The following is a 22,094-nucleotide window of genomic DNA, read 5'->3' on the forward strand; positions in this document are numbered from 1 at the left end:
ATATGACGTAGTGGGGTTGGGTTTTCTGCCAAGCATGCGTGACAGATCAAGCAACAATGAAAGGCGGGCGTAAAAGTGGCAGTATTTCCGGTGACGTCGTTTCTTTGACGATGCCCTCAGTTATTCCTCTAAGAAGTTACTGTCAAGGCGTTGGGTGATTGTCGGTGCGGCTGGAGGGTGCAGCCACTTTATACCCATAAGCTTAATTTAAGGTTACGGTGCAAAGGGTCCGATACAACTCGGCTGCCTGATCTTTTGACATGAGACAATGCAAGATCGAGTATTACAATAGTATGTATATGTGGTATTAATATCCTGGCGACGATCGTGAATGTCTGAGAGTATCGTGTTGATAATCTGGGGGTCAGTGATCAGCAACAATCTGGGGACGATGATCGTGGAGCATTGATGGAGTGTGCCTTTGTCCAATGAAGGGACCAAACACCAAAGAGTCAGATGACAGCCGCGATCAACGCCCGTTATTGAGCACTAATGAATTGAAATGTGTTGATCAAGCGTTATTCATTCCATCTCCACATTTCAATAAACAAACAATAGAACCAGTCTAAAACCCCGCCATCTCAACCAACGCTCTTCCTCACCAAGATCGGTCCCGAAGAAACGAATTGCACAAGCCAAGACCTACATAAGTCCGATCGTTCCGTTTAGGCACCCTTATTCCACCGTCGCACCAACCCTCTCAAAACGGCAAAAACGAGCGTCGATGGTCTCATCCTTCTTCATTACAGTTTAGCGCCATGTCTCGGTGATGTTACACTGCACATATTGTAACCAAGAGCAAGTTTCTTTCCCAACGGCAGATTGATCAAACTTTTCATGCTACGAGCTTCTAGATTTGAGGGATATTTCATTCTCAGACCATAAAGCAATAAATTATTCAAATGGCCGCAGAATGGTGAAGCCATGGCAGCACTAGCACGGAATTCTGTGTTTTTTATTTGGATGCCTGGAGGATAACTCCACTTGGAAGGGCAAGAATATGGATGCCTTGGCAAGTGTCTCCACTACGTCATATGTGCCGCTTATCCGATGACGTTTAGGCAGCCGAATTAATCGGTACGTATCGCCCTCTAATGCCCGCAAAGATCCCCAGACCCCAAATTTCAAGGTGTTCAGCGGCTTTTTGCTAGCGCGTGGAGACGTCGAGATGATTCGTTGTAGCGGAGAGAGCTTCTCCAATTTTTGTGAGGGATCTCCATGGGGAAAAAGAGGAGGTGAGCTTGAGATCGTTGCCGTTGATACTGCTCCCATGCCGGAGATTGTAAGACATTCACAGTCCTCTTCGATGTTGGTCTTGATTGTGATTTGAGATACGGATACTGTGCAAGGTGGAATCACCCGTGGAATGGAAAGTTACCCTGTCAACTCCCGAGTTCAACATCGGAGCATTCAGTGTAACCCCATACAAGAGAATAAAGAGAAGAGCCCCCTGGTTCGTTCCGAGACAATAACCTTAACGTTTCCACAATTTCCCAAGTGTCCATCTCCAAAATCTAGTGGTCAGATATATCCAAAGGTGCATGTAGTGGATACGCTTAAACGCCCGCCCACCATCCCTCTTCCCATCCCTCCTCATCCTTAGACTGGCTCACAAGATGGGGATGAACCGGGGATGAGCGATGATCCTATCCAAACTCATCCGCCCCAGGTCTCACCCGCATTGCATTCTCAATTGCCAAGTTATTTAACACTACCCTTGGCCTCTCTTTCTTTTTTTCTTGGCTCCTCAGTCCTTCACACTCTTCTTCCATCTTCACCATCAAGACTCATTCTCACAATGGATAACAAAGAATTGGGCCCTGATGTCCCTGAGGCATCTCACAATGAGAAGAATGGCCTCGGCAATGTACCGCCTGCTACTACAGGCCGTCGTGGCTCGACTGCCTTGAACATCGTTGAGAATCCACTCAAGGTACGCTTGGCGATCTCTTGGCTCATCGCCGAGCCTTGTTAGCCAAATCGCCAAGAAGCTCGGCGATGACCCCAACTCAATTGATATAATCACTTCAATTGACGTCTACATTTTTATTTTGCAATTACTGACATTCATTCTTACAGCGCGTCACGCCTGAACAAGCAGCCCACGATGCGCGTGTCTTTGCCGAAACGCACGGCTTGTCCGAACACGCAGAGCTCTTCTCCCGCGCCGCCCTCGTCGCCCGTGACCAAGAGCAGTTCAACATGGTCAAGGAGCTCAAGGAAGATGAGCGTCAGGCCCTCGAGTACGAGCGCGATCATAAATGGCACGGCCCAAAGATGCTCTGGTACTCTATCTCTCTGTGTGCCATTGGCGCTGCGACTCAGGGCTGGGATCAGACTGGTTCCAACGGTGCCAACTTGTCGTTCCCTCAGGAATTCGGGCTTGATGAGGAGAATAGTGTCCGTGATCAGTGGATTGTTGGACTGGTCAACTCGATTATTTTCTTGACTGCTGGTTTGATGTAAGCATATCAGTCCGAGTGAGGTTCTCGGAGCAATGCTAATAAGTACAGTGGCGCTTTCATCGTTGATCCGCTGAACCACTACTTCGGTCGTCGGGGTGAAATCTTCATCACGGCATGCTGTCTCACCGCAACCCCCATTGCCTCCGGCTTTACCCACTCCTGGCAAGAGCTCTTCGCCGTGCGCTTCGTGATGGGCATCGGCATCGGCGCCAAAAACGCCACCGTCCCCATCTACTCCGCCGAGATGGCGCCCGCCCGCGTCCGCGGCGCCCTCGTCATGTTCTGGCAGCTCTGGGTCGTCGTCGGCATCTTCCTCGGCTTCTGCGCCAACGTCATCGTCAAGGACACCGGCAGGATCTCCTGGCGCCTGCAGCTCGGCTCTGCCTTCATCCCTTCGTTTCTTCTGGGCATTGGTATCTTTTTCTGCCCTGAGTCGCCGCGTTGGTTGATGAAGCATGGGAAGCATGCCAAGGGGTTTAGATCGATGCAGAGGCTCAGAGCGCATGATATCATTGCTGCGAGGGACTTTTACTACTCATGGATTATCTATGAGGAGGAGTTGACTGTTGCGAGGGGTGCGGGCTATTTCCAGCGTTTGTGGGATTGCTTTGCTGTGCCTCGTATTAGGCGCGCGAACTATGGTGCTTCTACTGTCATGATTGCGCAGCAGATGTGCGGTATCAACAGTAAGTCATACTCTTTTTGTGACGATTCAATCGCTAACAGCTTCAGTCATTTCGTTCTACAGCTCCACCATCTTCCGAAATGCTGGCTACACCGCTGTTCAGGCCTTGTATGCTTCTCTTGGATACGGTGCTATTCAGGTCATTGCTACCATCCCAACATTGTTCCTCATCGACACCAAGGGACGACGAACTCTTTGTCTTATCGTAAGTCAATACTCTACCATTTATTCTCGCATGCATTAACATTCATAGACTTTCCCCTTCATGTGTGTCTTCCTGTTGGCAGCCGGTCTGTCTCTCCTCAATCACAGCGGTAGCCGTGGCGCTCAGATTGGACCTGTCGTTCTGTAAGTCTCTTACCTCGTTCATCGAAGGTTTGCCTGCTAACTTATCAGCTTCGTGTACCTCTTCACCATCGCCTACTCCCTTGGAGAAGGTCCTGTTGCTTTCCAATACTCTGCCGAAGTATTCCCCACCATCCAGCGTGAGCAGGGTATGGCCTGGGCTGTCTGCATCAACAACACCTTTGGTAAGTCTCCAGAACCTCATCAATTGACATTCACTAAGACGTCAACAGCTGGTGTCCTCGGTCTGACATTCCCTCGAATGACAAATGCCATGACTCCCACTGGAGCTTGTAAGTTTCTTTATTTCCTTTTGGAATGGCAATGGACTAACAACTTGTAGTCGGTTTCTATGCCGGCCTCAACCTGATCGCGTGGGGCATGATCTTCTGCTTCGTCCGCGAGACCAAGCAGCTCACCCTTGAAGAACTTGACCGTAAGTTACCAAATCCTAGTCTCATCAGGAAGTTACTAATGATATATCAGAGGTCTTTTCCGTCCCTACCAAGCAGTTCATCTCTTACGAGACACGCGTTTGGCTTCCATACTTCTTCAAGCGACATATCCTCCGCAAGAAGAATGTTGTCAAGCCACCTCCTATCATTGAGCGTGCTGAACTGACCTTTAACTCTGATTAAATGTGTCTATACGTGACGATGCTATAACGTTGGGATTGGGTAGTTACATGCTGGTGCCGAAATGATTTGTCATGGTTGACATTGGTCGGTTGGTGAGCAGGATTCACGATCAATATTTTATGAGGTTCATGGAGTATATAGTCAATGCTATACCCTCAGTACATCTCTCGTCTTCAATACGTTTTTGTTTCACTCTGGTGTTTATCTGCCTTATTGCAAGTCTAAATATCGGTGAAGCACATGATACCGAGATACTCAATCGTGGATTTATTGCTGCTGACGGCCTGCCTCCAAGAATGACTTATGAGGCCAAAGCAACTCGAACGTAGGAACTAAGGTGGCGTGAATTGCACCCGACTACCTAACTAGCAACCAAAAGGACGATACTTTGTAATGTCAACGCCGAAGCAGCCCTAGCTATTCCCGAACGCATCGACACTGAGCGAAGAGTTGAAGATACATGGACTTGAAATGTCATATACAATAGGATGCACTGCCTTTGAACCTCGAAATGAGCTTATGTGGCCAGTGAATTCTTTCTTGTTCATGGAGAGAAACATGGATAGATCAACACATAAATTAACGACTAACACGCTATCTTGGTAACTCTTATTCACTGAATACCTTGCGCCAACACTCAGTAGACATAGACAAACTCATCGTTCTTGGAATCAGTGAGATCCATGAAGGCATTCTGTCCCAATCCATCCTCGTCATTATCCTGGGCACTCGCCACATAGTGATGCTCCATACTCAAGTCTCTAATCTTGGCAGGCTTACCATTCTTGACTCTCTTCCTCTCCTGCATCTTATTCAAGAACATGAGATTGACCAACTGCAACAGAATAACACCAATCAAAGCACCAGTAATACCCATGGTCTTCGTAAGGCCAGGCTTATAGTACGGCGCATCCTTGGAGCTAAAGAGCAAAGGCCCGATGATGTTACCAGCTGAAACACCAATGTTGTACAGCGACATGATGACCGACTTCTTGGTCGTGCCGGCAATGTTGGAGATCATCCACGATACAATGAGGGGATTGCCACCGAAGAGGAAAGCGAGCATGTAGTATGCTGCGAGGAGAGGGGCGACGTGATCGCGGTTCAGTTGGTGAAGCATGACTGCTCCTGCGAGGACCGGGAGCATGACCGCGATGAGGAAGATGGACTTGACGCGGTATCGGTGTGCGAGGTATGAAGCGGGGAAGATGACGAGGAGTTGCACTGCGCCGAAGGGAATGTTGAGAAGCGATGTAACGCCCTTATCGAAGCCGAAGCCACCAACGATGATAGGACCAAAAGTGTTTGTGACAGCGGCAGTGACATTGAGACACAAAGCCATGCTGATGAAGAGCCATGTCTTTGGTTCAATGAGGGCCTCGAAAGCTTGCTTCCAGATAAAGTTGCGACTTCCAGTACCAGTCTGATTGGCACGCAGACGTTCGATGGTTTGAAGCTTCTCGTGCTCTGTCAAGAAGCGCGCAGAAGGAATGTCATTGTCGAGAACCCAGTACACGACTGGTGCAGTAAGAACGGTGATGAGGCCAGCGAAGAGGAACAGAATGCGCCACGAAGCAAGCGAGCCATTAATCTGACCCAGACCAAACGAAAGCGCAGCAGCAAACATATTCGCAAGACCATTAGTTCCATACCAACAAGCAACCCGCATCGGCTGCTCAGCACGTCTATACCACTGCGAGGTAATGACCGAAAACAGCGGCAAGCACGCAGCCTCAAACAAGCCTAGCAAGAAACGCGTCGCAAGAAGGCCCTGGTATGTAGTACAAGCAGCCATGCACGTCTGCGCAGCACCCCAGCCAAACACAAGACTCGCCATAAAAATGCGATGAGGAATCTTGACCATCAGCCATGAAGAGAAAGGTAGCCAGACGAGTTGTGCGATAGGCGCCATGGAGGAGACCATTGAGTATTCGTTTCCGCTGAGGTTGGTGTCTTCGCGCATGCCCCATACTGCACCGTAGCCAAGGACGGATTTATCGAGGATTTGGAGGAAGTAGACCCATATGAGGATGGAGAGGACGTGTTTGTCTGTCTTTCGGCGGAGGCGTTTGTTCTAAATGAGAGTTAGTTTGTTGGAGGGTGAGAGAGGGAGAAGAGTGACGAACGTCTTCTTCGGTGACCTCAATGTGCTGAGCGCCAATCATCTGAGCGACAGCATCGCCATTCCGAGGATGAAGATCCGGCTTCGCGATCTGAGACTCAGCGTCTTCGGCGTGTTGTTGACAGGGAGCATCGTCGCCCTTGAAATGAGACATTGTGCTGATGGAGTGATGAATGGATGAGGGGATGAAGATCTCAAAGTGAGAAGAAACAATGGCCTTCTTATCCTTTTAGCTACTTTCACCGGTCGACGGGAAGACCGTTAGTGTACAATGACATAGAGTTTAGAGGCTTGGGTTCCCCCACGCGAGAAGAAGCGAGTCTGGGGAAGAGGGAGAATCTGGGGGATTTGTGGCCAGTAGCGGGGTTTGTGACGAGCGGTGAAATTCCATGGTAGATCGCTACTCTCAAAAGGCACAGAATGGCGAGTCATGGTCAAAACCTTGCTTGGTTGTTGCAATTATTGGCGGCTCGTGTTGCCGAGGCCAAGATCAGCTTAGCGGTTGTGGTTTTGGCTTCGAGGATCAACGTCATTATTGGCACGTGGGGGTTGACGATGCGGAGAAAGATATGGGGATTTGGCCGGAAGTGTACCGCGGTGTGGTTGACTGTCAACCTGAGTGAGTGAGAGTGAATGTGCATCGCAAGGAGATTTTGTGTGGGGGAAGATCTGGGCTGTCTGTTTGCATCTGATCTCGTTCGGCAATTGGAAACAGATGGCGGAATTGTTCAGAATCGGATCTCGTACTGCAGCGTTGATGATGATTTTGACAGACAGAGGTGCGTTGAATTGATGCCCTGTCAGGCACTGACTGTCGTTGGGAGCGGACGGAATTAGTGCCCCTTCGCTGAAAATGCCCTGCAAGCCCATCACAGCACCGACCGCTACTGGCAAGTTCCAACCGAAGTTCCTGGCAATTGAACTCGCCCATCGGCAATTGACGTGGGGGTCTCGTTCAAAAGCCGCTCCTCATCTTCAGCTGCTTCACCTTGTGATATTCTTCTCGTACGATCTAAACCACGCTGTTATCTCAGATCCTTCTTTGCTCTTCACTGCAACCATTCGGATCTGGGCCTGAGAGCTTTGACCCGCTTTTAGCCTGGTTGACTGTCGACCCGGCATGGTGCATGGTGCATGTCTTAGATTTCCCCTGTAAAGCCTCATGCTTCCATCTCTAGCCATGGAGATGCGCATAATTGCGGCTTATTAGAGACATTTTTCCTTTCAGTCAAGACCAAGTGGCCTTGTTGGTGTCTAGCCCCTGCACAGGCAGGCAGTAACGAGATGGATTAGTTGCATGTGAAAGTTTGATCAAGTATGTTACATTGGGGGCATGCATTGTCTGATCGAGACATTTGATCATGGGTCCTAGAAGATGTCGGACGATCTAAAGAATTCAGATACAGCTGAAGATGTGTTCTGTGGGTGCGCAAGTTGAGTGCGGCGCACAGTCTACCCGAGAAACTGTCGCAATCCAAAACTACCATGGCGCATGAAACTTCTCATTTTTGGTCCACATACTGATTTTACTATCGCTTCTCTCTCGACAATCTTACGTGTTCGATAAGGAAATGGATGGAGGCTGTATGTGAACTTACGGATTGTATAGGGTAAGGAAATGCCAAGTCAAAATTATCGTTGTTGATGTCACTTTCTCGACGACGAGTTATTGCCGGTTATTGAAGTTAAGCATAGGCTACGAAAATAATTTAATGATATTGAACATAAGAAACTCACAGTAAGGCCGTTCGTCTATGGATGCCACTATATGAGAATGGCATAATTATTTTGCTTGACGGTAGTAACTAAACATAGGTTCGGACATAACCAATGTCAGTTCGAAAACGCACTATGAGAACGATCCCAATAGCTAAACCTAAGATAATAGGCCAGACAGAACATGAAGTAAATGTTTATATTGAGTTTCTGGGGATCTCATTTCGTATCAAACTGATGTCTAACGTTAACAGCATTGAGTGGTTGGCCTGGTGGAGCAAGTACAGGTTAGTGATCAACAAGGCATCAGCAAGAACAGGGCAATCATGATTCTATGGATGTTCGTTCACATTCGTTCAGCTCCTCATTCACTTACTGCATGGCCTAGCTGGAGTGCTAGATGTCAACCGGCTTACCCCACGCTCCAAGACCACCAGCTCAGCGGCTCCGACCCAAATCTCAGCTAACCTCAAAATGACGACGGACCGACAGCATTAAACCGTACCTGCGCCCGTCACAGCAAGCCCCCACGTTTCTGATCGAAGCTCACTGTCTCCCCCGTGTTTATTGTCCGACATGCAAATCTGCACAGAATGCCATTGAAGGAGGACTACCCCAGAATCCTCCCCGCAAATGATCATCGTTTAGACACGGATAGAATGCCGACAGCAGAGTCGGCCCGACGTGGGGGGTCACACGAGATGACAAGTTACTGACTTCATGGTTTTCTGGGGGAATGTAAGAGTGGTTCGGCGTCTAAATCTGGGGTGTAGTTCGTGACTGTCATTTGATGAGGAAGAATTGAAGTTTTGGGCTACCGCGTTCCGCACATCTTCGCAGATTGTTTTGATCACTTGTAATCATGACGAGCATCTTGGAATCTCTATTTTCATTAAAGGGCCGTAAGGCTGTTGTTACTGGTGGCACGAGAGGCATCGGACAGGCTATGGCTCTATCGCTTGCAGAAGCAGGCGCAGATATCATCCTGGTGCAGGTAAGTCTTCCGCGTCGTTGTAACCCGCTAGACTGTCTGACACCATCAAGAGAAACGAAAGAAACATCGAGAGCAAGACATTGATAGAAAAGCTTGACCGAAAAGCTTTCATATACACTGCGGACCTCAGTAGTCAAGAACAAGTTGAGAATCTCAGCAAACGCATCCTCGCTGACGGTCACGACGTCAGCATCTTGATCACCTGTGCCGGCATCCAACGACGACACCCCGCCCATCAATTCCCCATGAGCGACTGGGACGAAGTCCTCCAAGTCAACCTCCGCACAGTCTGGACCCTATGCCGCGATCTAGGTTCATACATGCTAACCCGCAAGCCCGACTCCAGCGGCCATCGCGGAAGCATCATCAACGTCGCGTCACTCGTCAGCTTCCAAGGCGGTCTTACAGTTCCCGCGTACGCAGCAGCCAAAGGCGGGATCGCACAGCTTACAAAAGCTTTGAGTAACGAGTGGGCGAGTCAGGGTGTTAATGTGAATGCTGTTGCGCCGGGATATGTTGCTACGGATATGAATGAGGCGCTGATTAATGATGAAAAGAGGGCGGAGAGTATTTTGTCGAGGATTCCGGCGGGGAGGTGGGGATGTCCTGAGGATTTCAAGGGTGTTACGGTGTTTTTGGCGGGGAGGGGGAGTTTGTATGTTTCTGGGGAGTTGGTTACCGTTGATGGTGGATGGATGGGACGATAGCATCCCGAGGCAGGAATTTATTGTGCACTCTATGTTTTTCAAGAAGTTAATCAATCACTACCGACATGTTCATGCATATCCTTTTACAATTTATCTTTGCGCAGTGAAACCTGAAGCTCTGAGAGAAAGTCCCTCAGTTTCTCAGCATCACTTTCATGCAAGAGTACGGGGGACTTTCCATGACTGACTCGGCGTCATGGAAAGTTTCTGGGCACAATGGAGCTCACGCCAACGTGACCAACTCCCGACTCCAACAGTAATGGAAAAACACGGCTTCCTCCAAGGCACAGCACGGAAATAAACCCTGCATCGTGCGGCTCATTACCCCAGATTTACGTAGTTCTTTAGTTCGTGGGGGGCACAGAACCTGTTTTGCGCGTGGGGGTTCCGGATCAAATCTGACGATGTCGTGTTAGCCGGCGGGGAAGCCGAGTCATGACGGTTCAAAAAGTCGGGGAAATCTGTTTCTGGCCAAGTCTCACCCATCGGCAACAATGGCCAAGATCACTTCCGTCAAATACTACCGTGTTAAGCCGCGATGGCTGATGGTGAAAGTCGTTGATGAGAATGGACAATATGGATGGGGTGAAGCTACGCTCGAGGGTCATGATCTTGCTGTTGAGGGGTGTTTGGACGAGATGATTCCGCGGATCATTGGGCAAGAAGCAAAGTAAGCATTGTTGCCCTGGAGAGACTTGGTCAACAGCTATTGATGGACGTGGCAGTGATATCGAAAATATCTGGCAAACCTTCTGGCGTCATGGATTCTACCGCGGCGGACCAGTTTTCATGTCTGCCATCTCAGGCATTGACATCGCGTTATGGGATTTGAAAGGTGATTACAGACACGGCGCTATTGACAGCCTGGAGCTAACATGAACAGGTCGCAATCTGAAGGTACCTATCTACGAGCTCCTCGGCGGTAAGGTCCGCAACAAAATCCAAGTTTACTGCTGGATCGGTGGTGATAGGCCATCAGATATCGAAGCAGCCGCGTAAGTACCAATAACAACTGCAATAACCAAACTGTGCTAACAACGCGCAGAAAGAAGCGCCTTGAGCAAGGCCTCACATGCGTCAAGATGAACGCCACCGAAGACTTAGGATGGATTGACTCCCCATCCGCCCTCGACAGCACCGTTGAGCGTCTCAAACAGGTAAAGGCATTAGGTCTCGACGCAGGTCTTGACTTCCACGGAAGGTGTCATAAAGCAATGGCGAAGCAACTCGCACGAGCCCTTGAACCCCACCGACCTCTGTTCATAGAGGAGCCTATTCTCGTGGAGCATCCTGAGGCTATCAAGAAGCTGTCTGACCAGACTGTCATCCCAATTGCCTTCGGTGAGCGCCTATATACACGCTGGGATATCAAACGCTTCCTAGAAGATTCGAGTGTCGATATCCTACAACCTGACATCGCGCACGCAGGCGGTATTTCTGAGACGAAGCGTATAGCTACTATGGCTGAAGCTTACGATGTCGCCATCGCGCCTCACTGTCCACTTGGACCAGTCGCATTCGCTGCTTCTGTTCAAGTAGCGCTGTCATCACCAAACTTTGCCATTTTGGAGATGAGCTTGGGGATGCATTATAACACGGAGGCCGGAGATATTGATCTCTTGACGTATCTCAATAATCCTAGTGTTTTTGATCTAGAAGGTGGTCACGTCAAGGCGCCTACGGGGTATGGATTGGGAATTGAGATTGATGAGGAGATGGTGGCTAGGATTGCGAAAGAGACGGAGCCATGGCAGTGTAAAACGTTCCATGGTCCTGATGGCAGTATTAGAGAGTGGTGAAGCAATAGTGCATACAGCAGTTCAAGACGTTATTCTAATATGAAGTGCTCGTTCCAGCCTGTCATCAATTCTTTCCGCCACAACTTGCCATCGACATTCCAGGTCTCGTGTCGTTCTCTGACATCCCACGAAAGCACATGAAATCTGGGGTAAGCAACCTCCGGGACATGGTCGGCAATTCAGGTCGGGATGATGGAACCCCCACGCTCTTGACGATGGAGGCCCCAGAAATCCCGAGTGAGGGGTCAAACTTAGACGGAAAAGCATTCGCGAACTCGGTGAGATCCTGTTCTATTTACTTCTCTGAACCTGCCTTGCTGTATTACCCCGCGTTTAAAAAGACTTGTCGAGATGAGTGAAAGAACCTTGGAAGTCTTGGTCTATGGCCTTGGAGCGTAAGTTCACTTACAGTGATCAGATCATGACTGACAGTCGTCAAGGATCGGGTCTTTCTATGCCTTCATTCTGAGCCGTAGTGAACATGTTCACCTAACCGTCGTCGCCCGATCGAATTTCGAGGCTGTTTCCGCGAACGGTATCTCGATTGACAGCCAGAACCATGGCAAACACCATGTAAAACCTCACAAGGGTATGTGTCGCCGAAAATCCTCATGAACTTGCCCTCACGACAGTGCTAGTTTTTCGAACTGTCGCCGAGGCTGGTCAGAAGTTTGACTTCATCATCTGCACGAATAAAGCAGTCGACCAGCTCAGTACTGTTTCTGACATTACCCCCGGCGTCGGTGATAACACCTCAATTGTCATCATCCAGAACGGTGTTGGCAATGAGGATGCGTTCCGTGAAAAGTTCCCGAGTGCAACTATAATTTCATGCGTGGTATGTGTATTTCTTTGACCTGTCATCTTCTTACTAATGATTGTAGACGTGGGTTGGTGCAAGGCAGCCAGAACCTGGTTTCATACATCATACGACTTCCGAGGATATGCAAGTTGGGTTGTACCCAAACAAAGCGGGCGACGCATCACAAGACAGCCAACGCCTCGCTCAGTTTGAATCACTTCTGTCAATTGGCAAGACCATCTTCCAAATAGTTCCCAATATCCAGGTTCAACGATGGGAAAAGGTAGTTTGGAACGCAGCGTGGAATTCGCTCACTGCTCTTACACTGATGGACACGCATGCATGGCTAAGCTCTTCTGACCTGTCGACTCCCATGACGAGAAAGCTAATGAAGGAAGTCATTGATGTTGCTAATGCGCTTAGTGTTCCTTTGGGGTATGAACTGATCGATAGGCTTCTGGAGAAGATATTGGCGATGCCGCCTATTGGGAGCAGTATGAGGACGGATTATGAGAATGGTAAGCCAATGGAGGTTGAGGTCATTTTGGGGTATCCTGTTAGGAAGGGGAGGGAGCTCGGTATTGATGTTGCGACCATTGAGACTCTGTATACCATCCTGCTGGCCATCAACAAGCGGCTTATAAGCGCGCAGAGCAAGTGAGACTAGTCTTTTACTAAAGCATCGAGAGAATCTTTAGAATGACGAATACTTCTGGCGGTTTTGAGACTTTGCATATATAGGTCCCGGGCACTCGTGATACCGCTTCCCCTCACATGCCTTTGCACCGCCATATCACGACATGCTCAGTCCATCGGCAAATGACGGCAATGCTTAAATCCGCACTGCAACCCAATTCCCCCTCAGATCGTGGGATGTTCTTTTAGTGCCGATTGATGACTCGAGAGAATTCCCCTTTCGGCCATCCTCGCACCGTATCCATGTTGTCGGGCTCCATCTGGGAACCCCCACGCCCTTCTCCTCTCGGGCTTGACTCCGAACCGACAAGTTCGCGGGGTCGCGTGGTCCTTTTCGGTGGCGGAATGGCTTATGACCTCCATTTAATGGAATTCTCCGCTGGGTCAGTGCTTTTGATTACTTCTCTCTCTTTGTGCTACCGTTGTTTTTGTCGTCAAAATGTCAGATTGCAGTGCTCGTCGATCGTCGAAAATGCCCCATCCTAATGATCTCCATCGCTCCACTCAATCAGCATCAGCACCACCTGGAGACGCAGCGCAATTACCGCAGGGCCAATGCCGTTATATCCTCACAATACCGGAACTCAAGGGCCATCGCTGCGGATGCATGGGCTTTCACCACAACACATCCCTCCCTGGCGCGACATGTTACTGTGGCCATTTCTCGTGCTTTCATTCATCGACATCTCTAAAAACAAGCGAGGATATCACAGCGCTCAAGAAACGAGTCCGAGAGCTCGAAGCACAACTGCAGCAAAAAGGGAGCTATCAACTGGAGAATCTCGTCGGTCGTATTAGTGATTTGGAAGAGACGGTGGAAGGGAATCAAGAGGAGGCGGCGAACCAGCTTAAAGCTTCGTATCAGAACAGTTCGGCTGCTTGGCAGGTGATAGAAGCACTGCAGGAGCGGATCAAAAGTTTGGAGAATTACTGTCAGTTGTACTGTGAGCAGATGATTGCGACGAGGAAAGAAGTCAAGGAACTGTATAATCGACAACTGGAAATGATGGATGGCGAGGAGAGTTTGGAAGAGAGGATAAAGACATTGGAAGACCCGGGGAACTTGCTACCGTTGTTCCAGACGGGGCAGATCGGCTCGGTGACTATGGACACGAGGTAGATGATGACTACATGTCATTGAAACAGATAGGAGAGGTCGACAAGCAGTCAATGCGTAGGGGATAATAATACTAATTTTTACTACAATACCAGGTACTAAAGTACGCTTCAAGGGCAAATTTCCTATCACCTACACAGGAGTCTCTAATGAGTCACTAGTAGACCAACTAGAATCACCGCCTCTTTTCTCTCGCTTAGGTAGCTCTAGAGAACTACAACTATTGGCCTACTCCTTACTCCTGACACAACTGAGTCTAATGGTACGATCCAGTGATTACCTTTGTAAGTCACTTAGTCCCTATTGATGCCAGGGTTATTCCATACCCTATACGCTAATGAAACCCTGTAGCGCCTGTAGCTCCACACTAGCATAAGCTATTTCGCCTATTGAACTACTGGTGACAAGGCTATTTAAAAAGATATTAGGTCTTTACTTGCATTGTAACAGAATATAGGGTTGGTATAAGGCTAGCATATATCTATACGCGCTACCCAATTCCATCAGTCAGTTAGGGTTGTATTTGCCTACTCCCCAAGTATCATAGGCGCTGCTGTCTAATGATGCCGTGGAATCTCCCGATGTTGAGTTGAAGGGCTGAGCGGCGGATGTATGCCTAAGCCATCAATTGGTAAGTCTTTAAGATATGCATATATCCTGGAGGGACTAACATCTTATTACAAGACATGGTTCCAGTTCTGAATGGATGGAGCTTATTCTATTTGTAGTGGCTGACGGTTCTTTGGGCTGTTGTTAATGAGTTTCAGTCTGTGCAACAACAAAAAGCGCAGAGGGGCGGGTCTTATACTTATCATGGAAGTAGCCTCATGTAGGGGTCACTAGAATATGCAGACATCCGATAGAAACACAGCTTATCTTTGGTCTGGCGATCCGTGTTCATGTGAGACGCCATGCATGAATTAGCTCCACTAACTACCCTTGTCTCCAAGGTCAAACTCCTACCATTGGGAAGCGCACTTTGGATTGGTAAGACTGAGGCCCCCAAGAGAGAGAGAGGGTCGCAAAAGCTTGTGGGAGTGAAGTTGAGCGGGATAAAGTTTGATAGGCCACGTCTCAACAAGCGTAGGTAGCATTTCCCACTTCTGTTGCAGTCCAGCATTCACCTGGTATTGCCTAGACTACCCCATTGGCTACCTCAATCAGCTCGAGTACACCAAATTTGGGTCAGCTGGCTACGTTACTAACCGATAATTGGCTGTCTAACATCAATGCATTAACGAGGCTCTGTTACACAAGGCTCAACCTTTCCAGGGCTTTTTCCCTCCCCGTATTCTGGGGCCGATGTAAGCTTCCTAGTCTTGCACCAAATCTCTATGTCTTTCAAGCGACAAGTCATTCACATATTCTGGTATCAGCCCACCGAATCTTAGAATTAAACTTCTAAAAGGGGGTTTCCAGATTACTCATACCATGAACTACTGCTCAAGTTCCCTAAAGCCCTTCGCTGCACATGAGATCTGGAAAAAGCGTGAGGGTGATGACTCAGGGCGGCTAGTTTTCTCCCACACAAGTATTGTCGCGGTGCAAAACGGCGAATCTACCAAGGGACCAGTGAATCTAAGGCAAAAGACATCGATGAAGCTGGCATCGTCAAAGAGCTTTCCCCTGTCCCCCGGGAGGATATGTTCCCGCCATGTCCTGCTAATCTCACTCGAGCCCCCCAAGTTTACATCAAAATTCTCGACTTTGCGCTTTACTCTCCAGGCGACAAGGACAGTATCCCCCAACTTCTATTGAACGAGGCTGAGATCTACGAAATTCTGCTACAGTACCCCCATCCAAATATGAGTCAAAGCCTAGGATGCATTGTTGGTGGCGACGGCCGCTTGGAGGGGCTTTCTCTCCTCAAATACAAAAGCACTCTTTTTGAGCGCGCACATGACATCTCATCCTTTGACCTTGACCAGTGCAAGCAGTGTATCGCTGCTTTGAAGTCAGCGTTGGAGCATCTCCACAGCTTGGGACTTGCGCACAACGACTTGAGTGCCTTCAACATCATGTTCACGGATAACGGGGAACCTGTGTTGTTGGACTTTGACACTTCTCATCCAGCCGGGACGGTATTAGATAAAGGTGGGCAAGTGAGCGGCTGGCAGGGAATACCGCGCGCTTTGTATAAAGAATCGTCAACTGAGTGCGACCTGGAAGCTTTGGAGTATTTGGATATGTGGTTGAAGAACAATTTTGAAGCAATGAATGAGTCTGTAAGCAATGATGAACTTTGAACTAGAGGTCTCTTCATGGAGGTCTGGACACTTCTAGCTCGAGATTTATACAAGGAGTTGTTTGAAGACAACATGAGGCCTCGTCTTGATGTATGTGTAACTAATCTGAAGAAGCTGTCTCAGAACTGGCAGCGAAAATAACCGTAGAAGGCGTACAAAGTATTGGCAGACACGGACAGAGTTACGTTCCCTATCTCTTCCAGCTTGCTGCTCTTGCCTATACTTTCTGCAAGGCCCACTATCAATACGACCCTCTCCATGCAGATGATACCGAGTGCACCTCTATTTTCACATCCTTCACAACACCAACAGAAAACAGTGACACGCCCGTGCTTGAATCCGGAGGAAAGATTTGTGCTGTTATCGCCTCCTCGCCACGCCCGCCAAACACCTCAACCGATGACCAGTCTAGCAGAATGCGCAGTTTAACATTTCCATCTCTTACAGGCAGCGGAGCGTAGTATACGCCGGAGAACGAGGCGCTGAAAGAGGAATCACCAGATGATTCGCGATTAATGAACATCTCATTGGTTTCAAAGTCATAACCAATAGCGGTGCCGTATTTCTTGCCGTCTGTTCGCAGGTTCAGACCCAGCATCTTGGACTCTTTGCCAGCAGCAAAGGTCAAGGTTATATCCAAAGTCTTTCCAGACACTGGGAGAGTCAAATTGCCCGTGCGCAGTGAACGCCATTGATTCTTATACAACATCCTTCTGCTCTCCAATGTCTGCAGGTTAGGGTGCGGCTTCTGTATCAGGCGCGCCCTTCCGTCGACGGTTTCAAGTGTCAAGACCCGAGGAATGCTCATCGCGCTTCGCCATGGGGAAGTAGGGATATCCACTGCGTATGCCCAATCGTTCATCCAGGCGATGGCCACGCGCTCATAATTGGAAAGTCCATTGTAGGTGGCAGCAGCGTAGTAATCAGGCCCGTAGTCCACCCAGTTAGCTCGTGGCGGGAGTGGTTTGTCTGTGAAGACAATTTCGCCTACGTCAAGATGACCCCAACCTCCTGTGGCACGATCGACAAGTTGAATATACGCTGTCTTGCCAACGAGGTTGGCGACGTTCCAGCTCGCCCATATGACATCACCTCCATTGACGCCAGTGGTTGATCGGACAACCTGTCCATCCACAATCAAGTTGATGGCTGTCTCCTGGTCGGCAGTTGTTCCATACGTGTCTGGGTTGTACGGATTGTTGCAACAGCCTATCTTGAAGGCAATGTATTTCTTGGAGACAGTAAATTTCTTGGAGGTGAGAGATCCAACAGATTCATCGCCCTTTTCCCACAAGGTGAGCACCTGGCCGTTGCTGGGCTGTTGATTGACGAAGTCACCAGTTGGCGTCCAGCTTGATTCGGCGAAGCTGGTTTCTTTCCAATCTTCAAACACCACGCTACCTTCTGGAGCAGACGCATCGTAGACATTGTTGGCATCTGCTGTGAATGTTGTTCCATCAAAAGTGCCGACCACATACTGGGTTCCTGATCCGCCTGCATGTGCGGGGCCACCAGGATTGAGTCCGATAACCATAACCCACTTGGTTCTGGACTTTCTACCGTCCACAGGAAGCTCAAACAAGCTGGGACACTCCCACTGGCCACCAACTGCATTGACAGGACCAAATTCACTGACATGTTCCCAGGCTGTCAGGTTTTTGGAAGTGTAGATAAGCAGTTTGTGAAGGTTGGGCAGCGAGACGGTCATGACCCAGTGCTTGCTTGGCCCGTACCAGAAGACGAATGGGTCACGGAAGTTGAGGTATTGGTCGGCATATTGGCTGGGAGGCTCAAGGATGACTGGGTTATCAGCATATTCAGTCCAAGAAAGACCGTTATCTGTGCTGAAGGCGATTGATTGGGATTCCTGGCCGGCGCGGACAGATTTATTGCTCGGCAAGGTCATATCTGACATATAATGCGATGTATAGACAGCCACAAGAGGAGGTCTCTTGCCATGTCCAAGACCGGAAGTCATGGCGTCATCAGAGACAGCACTCCCGGAGTAGTAGAACTCATTTAACGATCCTGCTGGAGAGTCGAAGGCGCTGAGGGCAACAGGTAACTCTTTCCAGCGCATCAGATCGTCGCTGACTGCGTGACCCCAGGACATATTTCCCCAGACGTCGCCTGTAGGGTTGTACTGAAAGTACATGTGATATTTTCCTTTGTGATAGATGAGGCCATTGGGGTCATTCATCCAGTTTTTGGCTGGGGTGAAGTGGTATTGAGGGCGATAGTCCTCAGTGTAGGATGTTGCACTGGCAGTTGCCAGTATGCAAGGAAGAAGAAGAACGGAGAGTCGAAGTTGCATCTTTGTCTGAGTGCGTGGGAATGATGGTTGTGTAGTGAGATGGGAAAGAAACCATGCAAGCTTTATACATCTTTCCTAATGGGAGACGAAAGTCGTGGATCACACTGATTCCTTGTCTTGACCTAGAACGTGAAGGAATTATTGTTGTCCGTAAGTTGTTGTGGCTTGATGGTGCGGAACCAAGGGTCGATACCAGGCGCCTCTGTAGATGGCTTCGGTCATGAGTCTACGTACGTAGCTATAGTCGGGCGACATATGTGGATAATGCGGGCTCTAGGAACCGTAGCCTACCTTCCGCTTTCATATTAGAAGGGTTTTAAGTCCATAGCAAGTCACTTTCCATTCATGTCGCTTTGTTATATGGCCACAATTACTTTGATCTTATTGGGTCAGTCAGTAACCTCGCTTCTGATCTCATCGCGCGAGACCCCTGCAGTTCACAAGACTCATATGAGGCATTTATGTGTACTTGATGTGGAGTGAGTAAGAGAGGTCACGACGCGACGTTGCGATCTCCTCTTCCATTCTTGATGAGACAATGTCGGCTAGGATAGTGTGACATGTGAATCAGCCAGGTATTGCATTGTGCCTAGCTTCTAGCGGCTTTCCATAATGCAAGACCCTCAACTACTGCACCTCGCTACTAAATTAGCGTGGAGGCTAAACCTCCCCCACATCAGCCTGCAGCGTGTCCGAGTCATTGATGCACGTATCCAACAGAAGACGACACCAACGGGGTTCTTCCGAACTTACCTCGACCGGTTCGAGTAGCGGGAATGTGTGACAAGGTTTAGTTTTGATACCTACCCAAATCGTCCCAACAATATGGGCTCAGAGCGTTCCTGGTATATCATTCCCTATTCTATCACTTCCCCGCATCTCCGCAACCTCTTCATAGCTTGAGCGCGGTCCAGCACCTGCACCGAGCTGTGCGGAGACTCCGCATCATTAAGATGGACGTGTGACTACACTACGCATGCGTAGGCTTTAACATGGTACTGCTTGGTCATAGTCACTTCTGGTCGCCTTATCGGTATGAGAAAGGTCGTGATCCCGCCATTTGTTGTGACCATACGATAGCCGATCAGTGGTGTTAGACCCTACTGGACCTATGTTGAGACTCAATTTGATTTAGAGGGGAAATACCAGGCCGTGCGTGAAGGCTGGTGTCGCCCAGGCCAACAGTCAAGGTACTCGTTTCTGAGATGAACAGTCTATGTATAAGTACGAACAATGAGAGTACATTCACGTCATTTACTTTGCCCGGTAGCATCACAACCTAAATCTTCGTACATTCACCGTCACCATGCTGAGATTTCCCAAGCTCGTCTCGCAGAGACTAGTGATCCGTCGTTTTTCATTCCTGTTATCCATCTTTTATGCCAGTGCAGTACTAGCTACTCCCATTAGCACCCGACCCAGCTATCACATCACGCCTGAGAAGAACTGGATGAGTGATCCCCAACGCCCATTCTTCCTGGGAGATGAATGGCATTTCTACTACCTATACAACTCCAACTTTGATATCTCAAACCCCGGCTCAGGGGGTACGGAATGGTATCACATCACAAGCACCGACATGGTACACTGGACCCGTCGCGGTGTAGTGATGGAGAAGTACAAACCGAACCCTCCCAGTGGGATTATACTCGGCGATATCGAGACCGGTAGCGCTGTCGTGGACGTAAACAACACTGCTGGTTTTGGCCAGAATGCCGTCGTGGCCATTGTTACACAGATGGCAGATGGGGTGCAACAGCAATCCCTTTTCTACTCCACCGACAACGGGTACAGCTTTTCGCCATATGAAAGTAACCCCGTAATGCCAAACCCAAGCTCCACTTCAAAGCCTGCGTTTCGAGATCCCAAGATATTCTGGGATGACAAACAGGGGCATTGGGTCATGTCTCTCGCAGAGGGTGACAAGATTGGCTTCTACACCTCTACAGATCTCAAGACCTGGGCTTATATGTCCGAGTTCAAGCCTGAGAACACTGGCGTAGACTTGGGCACCCTTGAATGCCCAGATCTCTATCAGATAGACCTAGACGGCGATAGCACAAAGCGCACATGGATTCTCGCCATGGGCGCTAACGGCTATCGCTACAATAGGACGACAGGTACTGCGTATTGGACTGGGAATTGGGACGGCAATGGCTTCACAGCCACAGAAAGTTATCCTCAATGGATGGACGACGGGCCTGATTTCTACGCCACGGTCAGTTGGGAAAATCCTGATAATAAATACGGCAGCCGTTATGCCATTGCCTGGATGAATAACTGGGAATATGCAGCTTCGCTCCCTTATTACGCGGATTTCGCTGGCCAGCAGAGTTTGGTCCGGGAGATCAAGCTCAAGACTATCAACGGTTCTCCCACCTTGGTCAGCATCCCAATAGAAGGGTATGGAGAGATAGTCGGATCTCCCAAGTCCGTGAGTGACAAGACCATCACAACGGATCCTGCGTCTGCATCCCTCCCCGGCGGCATGGAGCAAGGGGCATACATCATCCACGCCACAATCTCCAAGAATGACGGCGACAAGGGCAACGAAGTCCGGTTTGTCATAAGATTCGATGGGGATTTCAGCACGACTGTCGGCTACGACTTTGTGCGTTCCCAGGCTTTCCTGGTCAGAGACTCAGACGGTTCCGCGACGGATTCTATGGCTGATGGTCCAAAGAATGTGTACGATACCGTGCGCACAGCGTCGAATCCGTCAGGGGGAAGTACGGTCAAGCTGGTCATCTACGTGGATTGGAATTCGGTTGAGATTGTCGTGAACGACGGTGTAGCAGTGCTATCAGGGCTGATTTATCCGAATGAAGGTGCCAACGGCGTTCAGGTTGTCTCAGATACAGGAAGTTTGACGTTGGCTTCATTTAGTTACGCGGCTTGTGAGAGTATTTACTAGTTGTTTGTACTTTGCCCCCCGGAATTGATGAAATTGACACTCACGACTAGTGGTATAAAGACGAGGGAGGTCGTGATCGGGCCTTTACCTGGACGGCGTGTTGACCTAGTATGTGGTGCGCAGCAGTCGTTCACCCTGCGAAATGATTACCTGCGAGGATGGTCGTTTTAGGTCAACAACTAATTGAAAAGCTGCAGGCCATTAGCCTCTCGCTGGACCAAAGTTACTCGCAAGTAAAGGATCTACATATTCGTACAGAGGTACGACGGTGTTTTCGGCTCCCAACTTTCCAAGGTATCAGGAATCGCTCGACATTAGCCTGGACTAGTTGCAAGTGGTGGTCAGTCGGCTCCAGTCGGTGCCGATTGATTCGCGCTGTGTGGTGTGATGAGGTGTGACGAGTGCTTACTACTCTTCTACTCGGGTTAGTTTAGTCTTCACAAGTCGGTTGTACTGTACGAGAAACGAACTGAGAGTACGTGCCCTCCCTGCTACGTCGTCGTACAGTAGTGTTCCCCGCGACCCCAGCCCAGG

General features: G+C 49.3%; 9 protein-coding genes across 9 annotated transcripts; 7 read left to right on the plus strand and 2 right to left on the minus strand.

Moving 5' to 3' along the window:
* Nucleotides 1–1,768: 1,768 nt before the first annotated feature.
* Nucleotides 1,769–4,293, plus strand: FVEG_10089 (hypothetical protein). The gene is made up of 9 exons (XM_018899150.1): nucleotides 1,769–1,933; nucleotides 2,080–2,462; nucleotides 2,514–3,151; nucleotides 3,198–3,355; nucleotides 3,404–3,498; nucleotides 3,547–3,680; nucleotides 3,729–3,788; nucleotides 3,839–3,931; nucleotides 3,982–4,293. Exons 1-9 carry the CDS (start codon nucleotides 1,799–1,801, stop codon nucleotides 4,131–4,133), a joined length of 1,848 nt encoding a protein of 615 aa, XP_018757164.1. The 5' UTR covers nucleotides 1,769–1,798; the 3' UTR covers nucleotides 4,134–4,293.
* Nucleotides 4,294–4,757: 464 nt separating this feature from the next.
* FVEG_10088 (hypothetical protein) lies at nucleotides 4,758–6,409 on the minus strand (the record flags this gene model as incomplete). Its single annotated transcript, XM_018899149.1, has 2 exons — nucleotides 4,758–6,207; nucleotides 6,260–6,409. The coding sequence occupies 2 exons, from the start codon at nucleotides 6,407–6,409 to the stop codon at nucleotides 4,771–4,773; spliced, it is 1,587 nt and encodes a 528-aa protein (XP_018757163.1). The 3' UTR covers nucleotides 4,758–4,770.
* A 2,424-nt stretch (nucleotides 6,410–8,833) lies between these two features.
* Nucleotides 8,834–9,672, plus strand: FVEG_10087 (2-deoxy-D-gluconate 3-dehydrogenase; the record flags this gene model as incomplete). The annotated part of the gene is made up of 2 exons (XM_018899148.1): nucleotides 8,834–8,965; nucleotides 9,016–9,672. The coding sequence occupies 2 exons, from the start codon at nucleotides 8,834–8,836 to the stop codon at nucleotides 9,670–9,672; spliced, it is 789 nt and encodes a 262-aa protein (XP_018757162.1).
* A 486-nt stretch (nucleotides 9,673–10,158) lies between these two features.
* On the plus strand, nucleotides 10,159–11,550 carry FVEG_10086 (galactonate dehydratase). The gene is made up of 4 exons (XM_018899147.1): nucleotides 10,159–10,342; nucleotides 10,398–10,507; nucleotides 10,556–10,667; nucleotides 10,718–11,550. Exons 1-4 carry the CDS (start codon nucleotides 10,167–10,169, stop codon nucleotides 11,469–11,471), a joined length of 1,152 nt encoding a protein of 383 aa, XP_018757161.1. The 5' UTR covers nucleotides 10,159–10,166; the 3' UTR covers nucleotides 11,472–11,550.
* A 195-nt stretch (nucleotides 11,551–11,745) lies between these two features.
* On the plus strand, nucleotides 11,746–12,999 carry FVEG_10085 (2-dehydropantoate 2-reductase). Its single transcript, XM_018899146.1, has 4 exons — nucleotides 11,746–11,866; nucleotides 11,912–12,060; nucleotides 12,110–12,309; nucleotides 12,356–12,999. The coding sequence occupies exons 1-4, from the start codon at nucleotides 11,823–11,825 to the stop codon at nucleotides 12,932–12,934; spliced, it is 972 nt and encodes a 323-aa protein (XP_018757160.1). The 5' UTR covers nucleotides 11,746–11,822; the 3' UTR covers nucleotides 12,935–12,999.
* A 373-nt stretch (nucleotides 13,000–13,372) lies between these two features.
* Nucleotides 13,373–14,181, plus strand: FVEG_10084 (hypothetical protein). Its single transcript, XM_018899145.1, has one exon. It carries the CDS (start codon nucleotides 13,409–13,411, stop codon nucleotides 14,087–14,089), a length of 681 nt encoding a protein of 226 aa, XP_018757159.1. The 5' UTR covers nucleotides 13,373–13,408; the 3' UTR covers nucleotides 14,090–14,181.
* A 1,548-nt stretch (nucleotides 14,182–15,729) lies between these two features.
* Nucleotides 15,730–16,332, plus strand: FVEG_16721 (hypothetical protein; the record flags this gene model as incomplete). Its single annotated transcript, XM_018905962.1, has 1 exon — nucleotides 15,730–16,332. The coding sequence occupies one exon, from the start codon at nucleotides 15,730–15,732 to the stop codon at nucleotides 16,330–16,332; it is 603 nt and encodes a 200-aa protein (XP_018757158.1).
* Nucleotides 16,333–16,573: 241 nt separating this feature from the next.
* Nucleotides 16,574–18,646, minus strand: FVEG_10083 (hypothetical protein; the record flags this gene model as incomplete). The annotated part of the gene is made up of 1 exon (XM_018899144.1): nucleotides 16,574–18,646. The coding sequence occupies one exon, from the start codon at nucleotides 18,644–18,646 to the stop codon at nucleotides 16,574–16,576; it is 2,073 nt and encodes a 690-aa protein (XP_018757157.1).
* A 1,306-nt stretch (nucleotides 18,647–19,952) lies between these two features.
* Nucleotides 19,953–21,560, plus strand: FVEG_10082 (hypothetical protein; the record flags this gene model as incomplete). Its single annotated transcript, XM_018899143.1, has 1 exon — nucleotides 19,953–21,560. One exon carries the CDS (start codon nucleotides 19,953–19,955, stop codon nucleotides 21,558–21,560), a length of 1,608 nt encoding a protein of 535 aa, XP_018757156.1.
* Nucleotides 21,561–22,094: the final 534 nt, after the last annotated feature.

This window comes from Fusarium verticillioides, chromosome 9 (assembly GCF_000149555.1).
Source record: "Fusarium verticillioides 7600 chromosome 9, whole genome shotgun sequence".
Taxonomy (NCBI): Eukaryota; Fungi; Ascomycota; class Sordariomycetes; order Hypocreales; family Nectriaceae; genus Fusarium; species Fusarium verticillioides.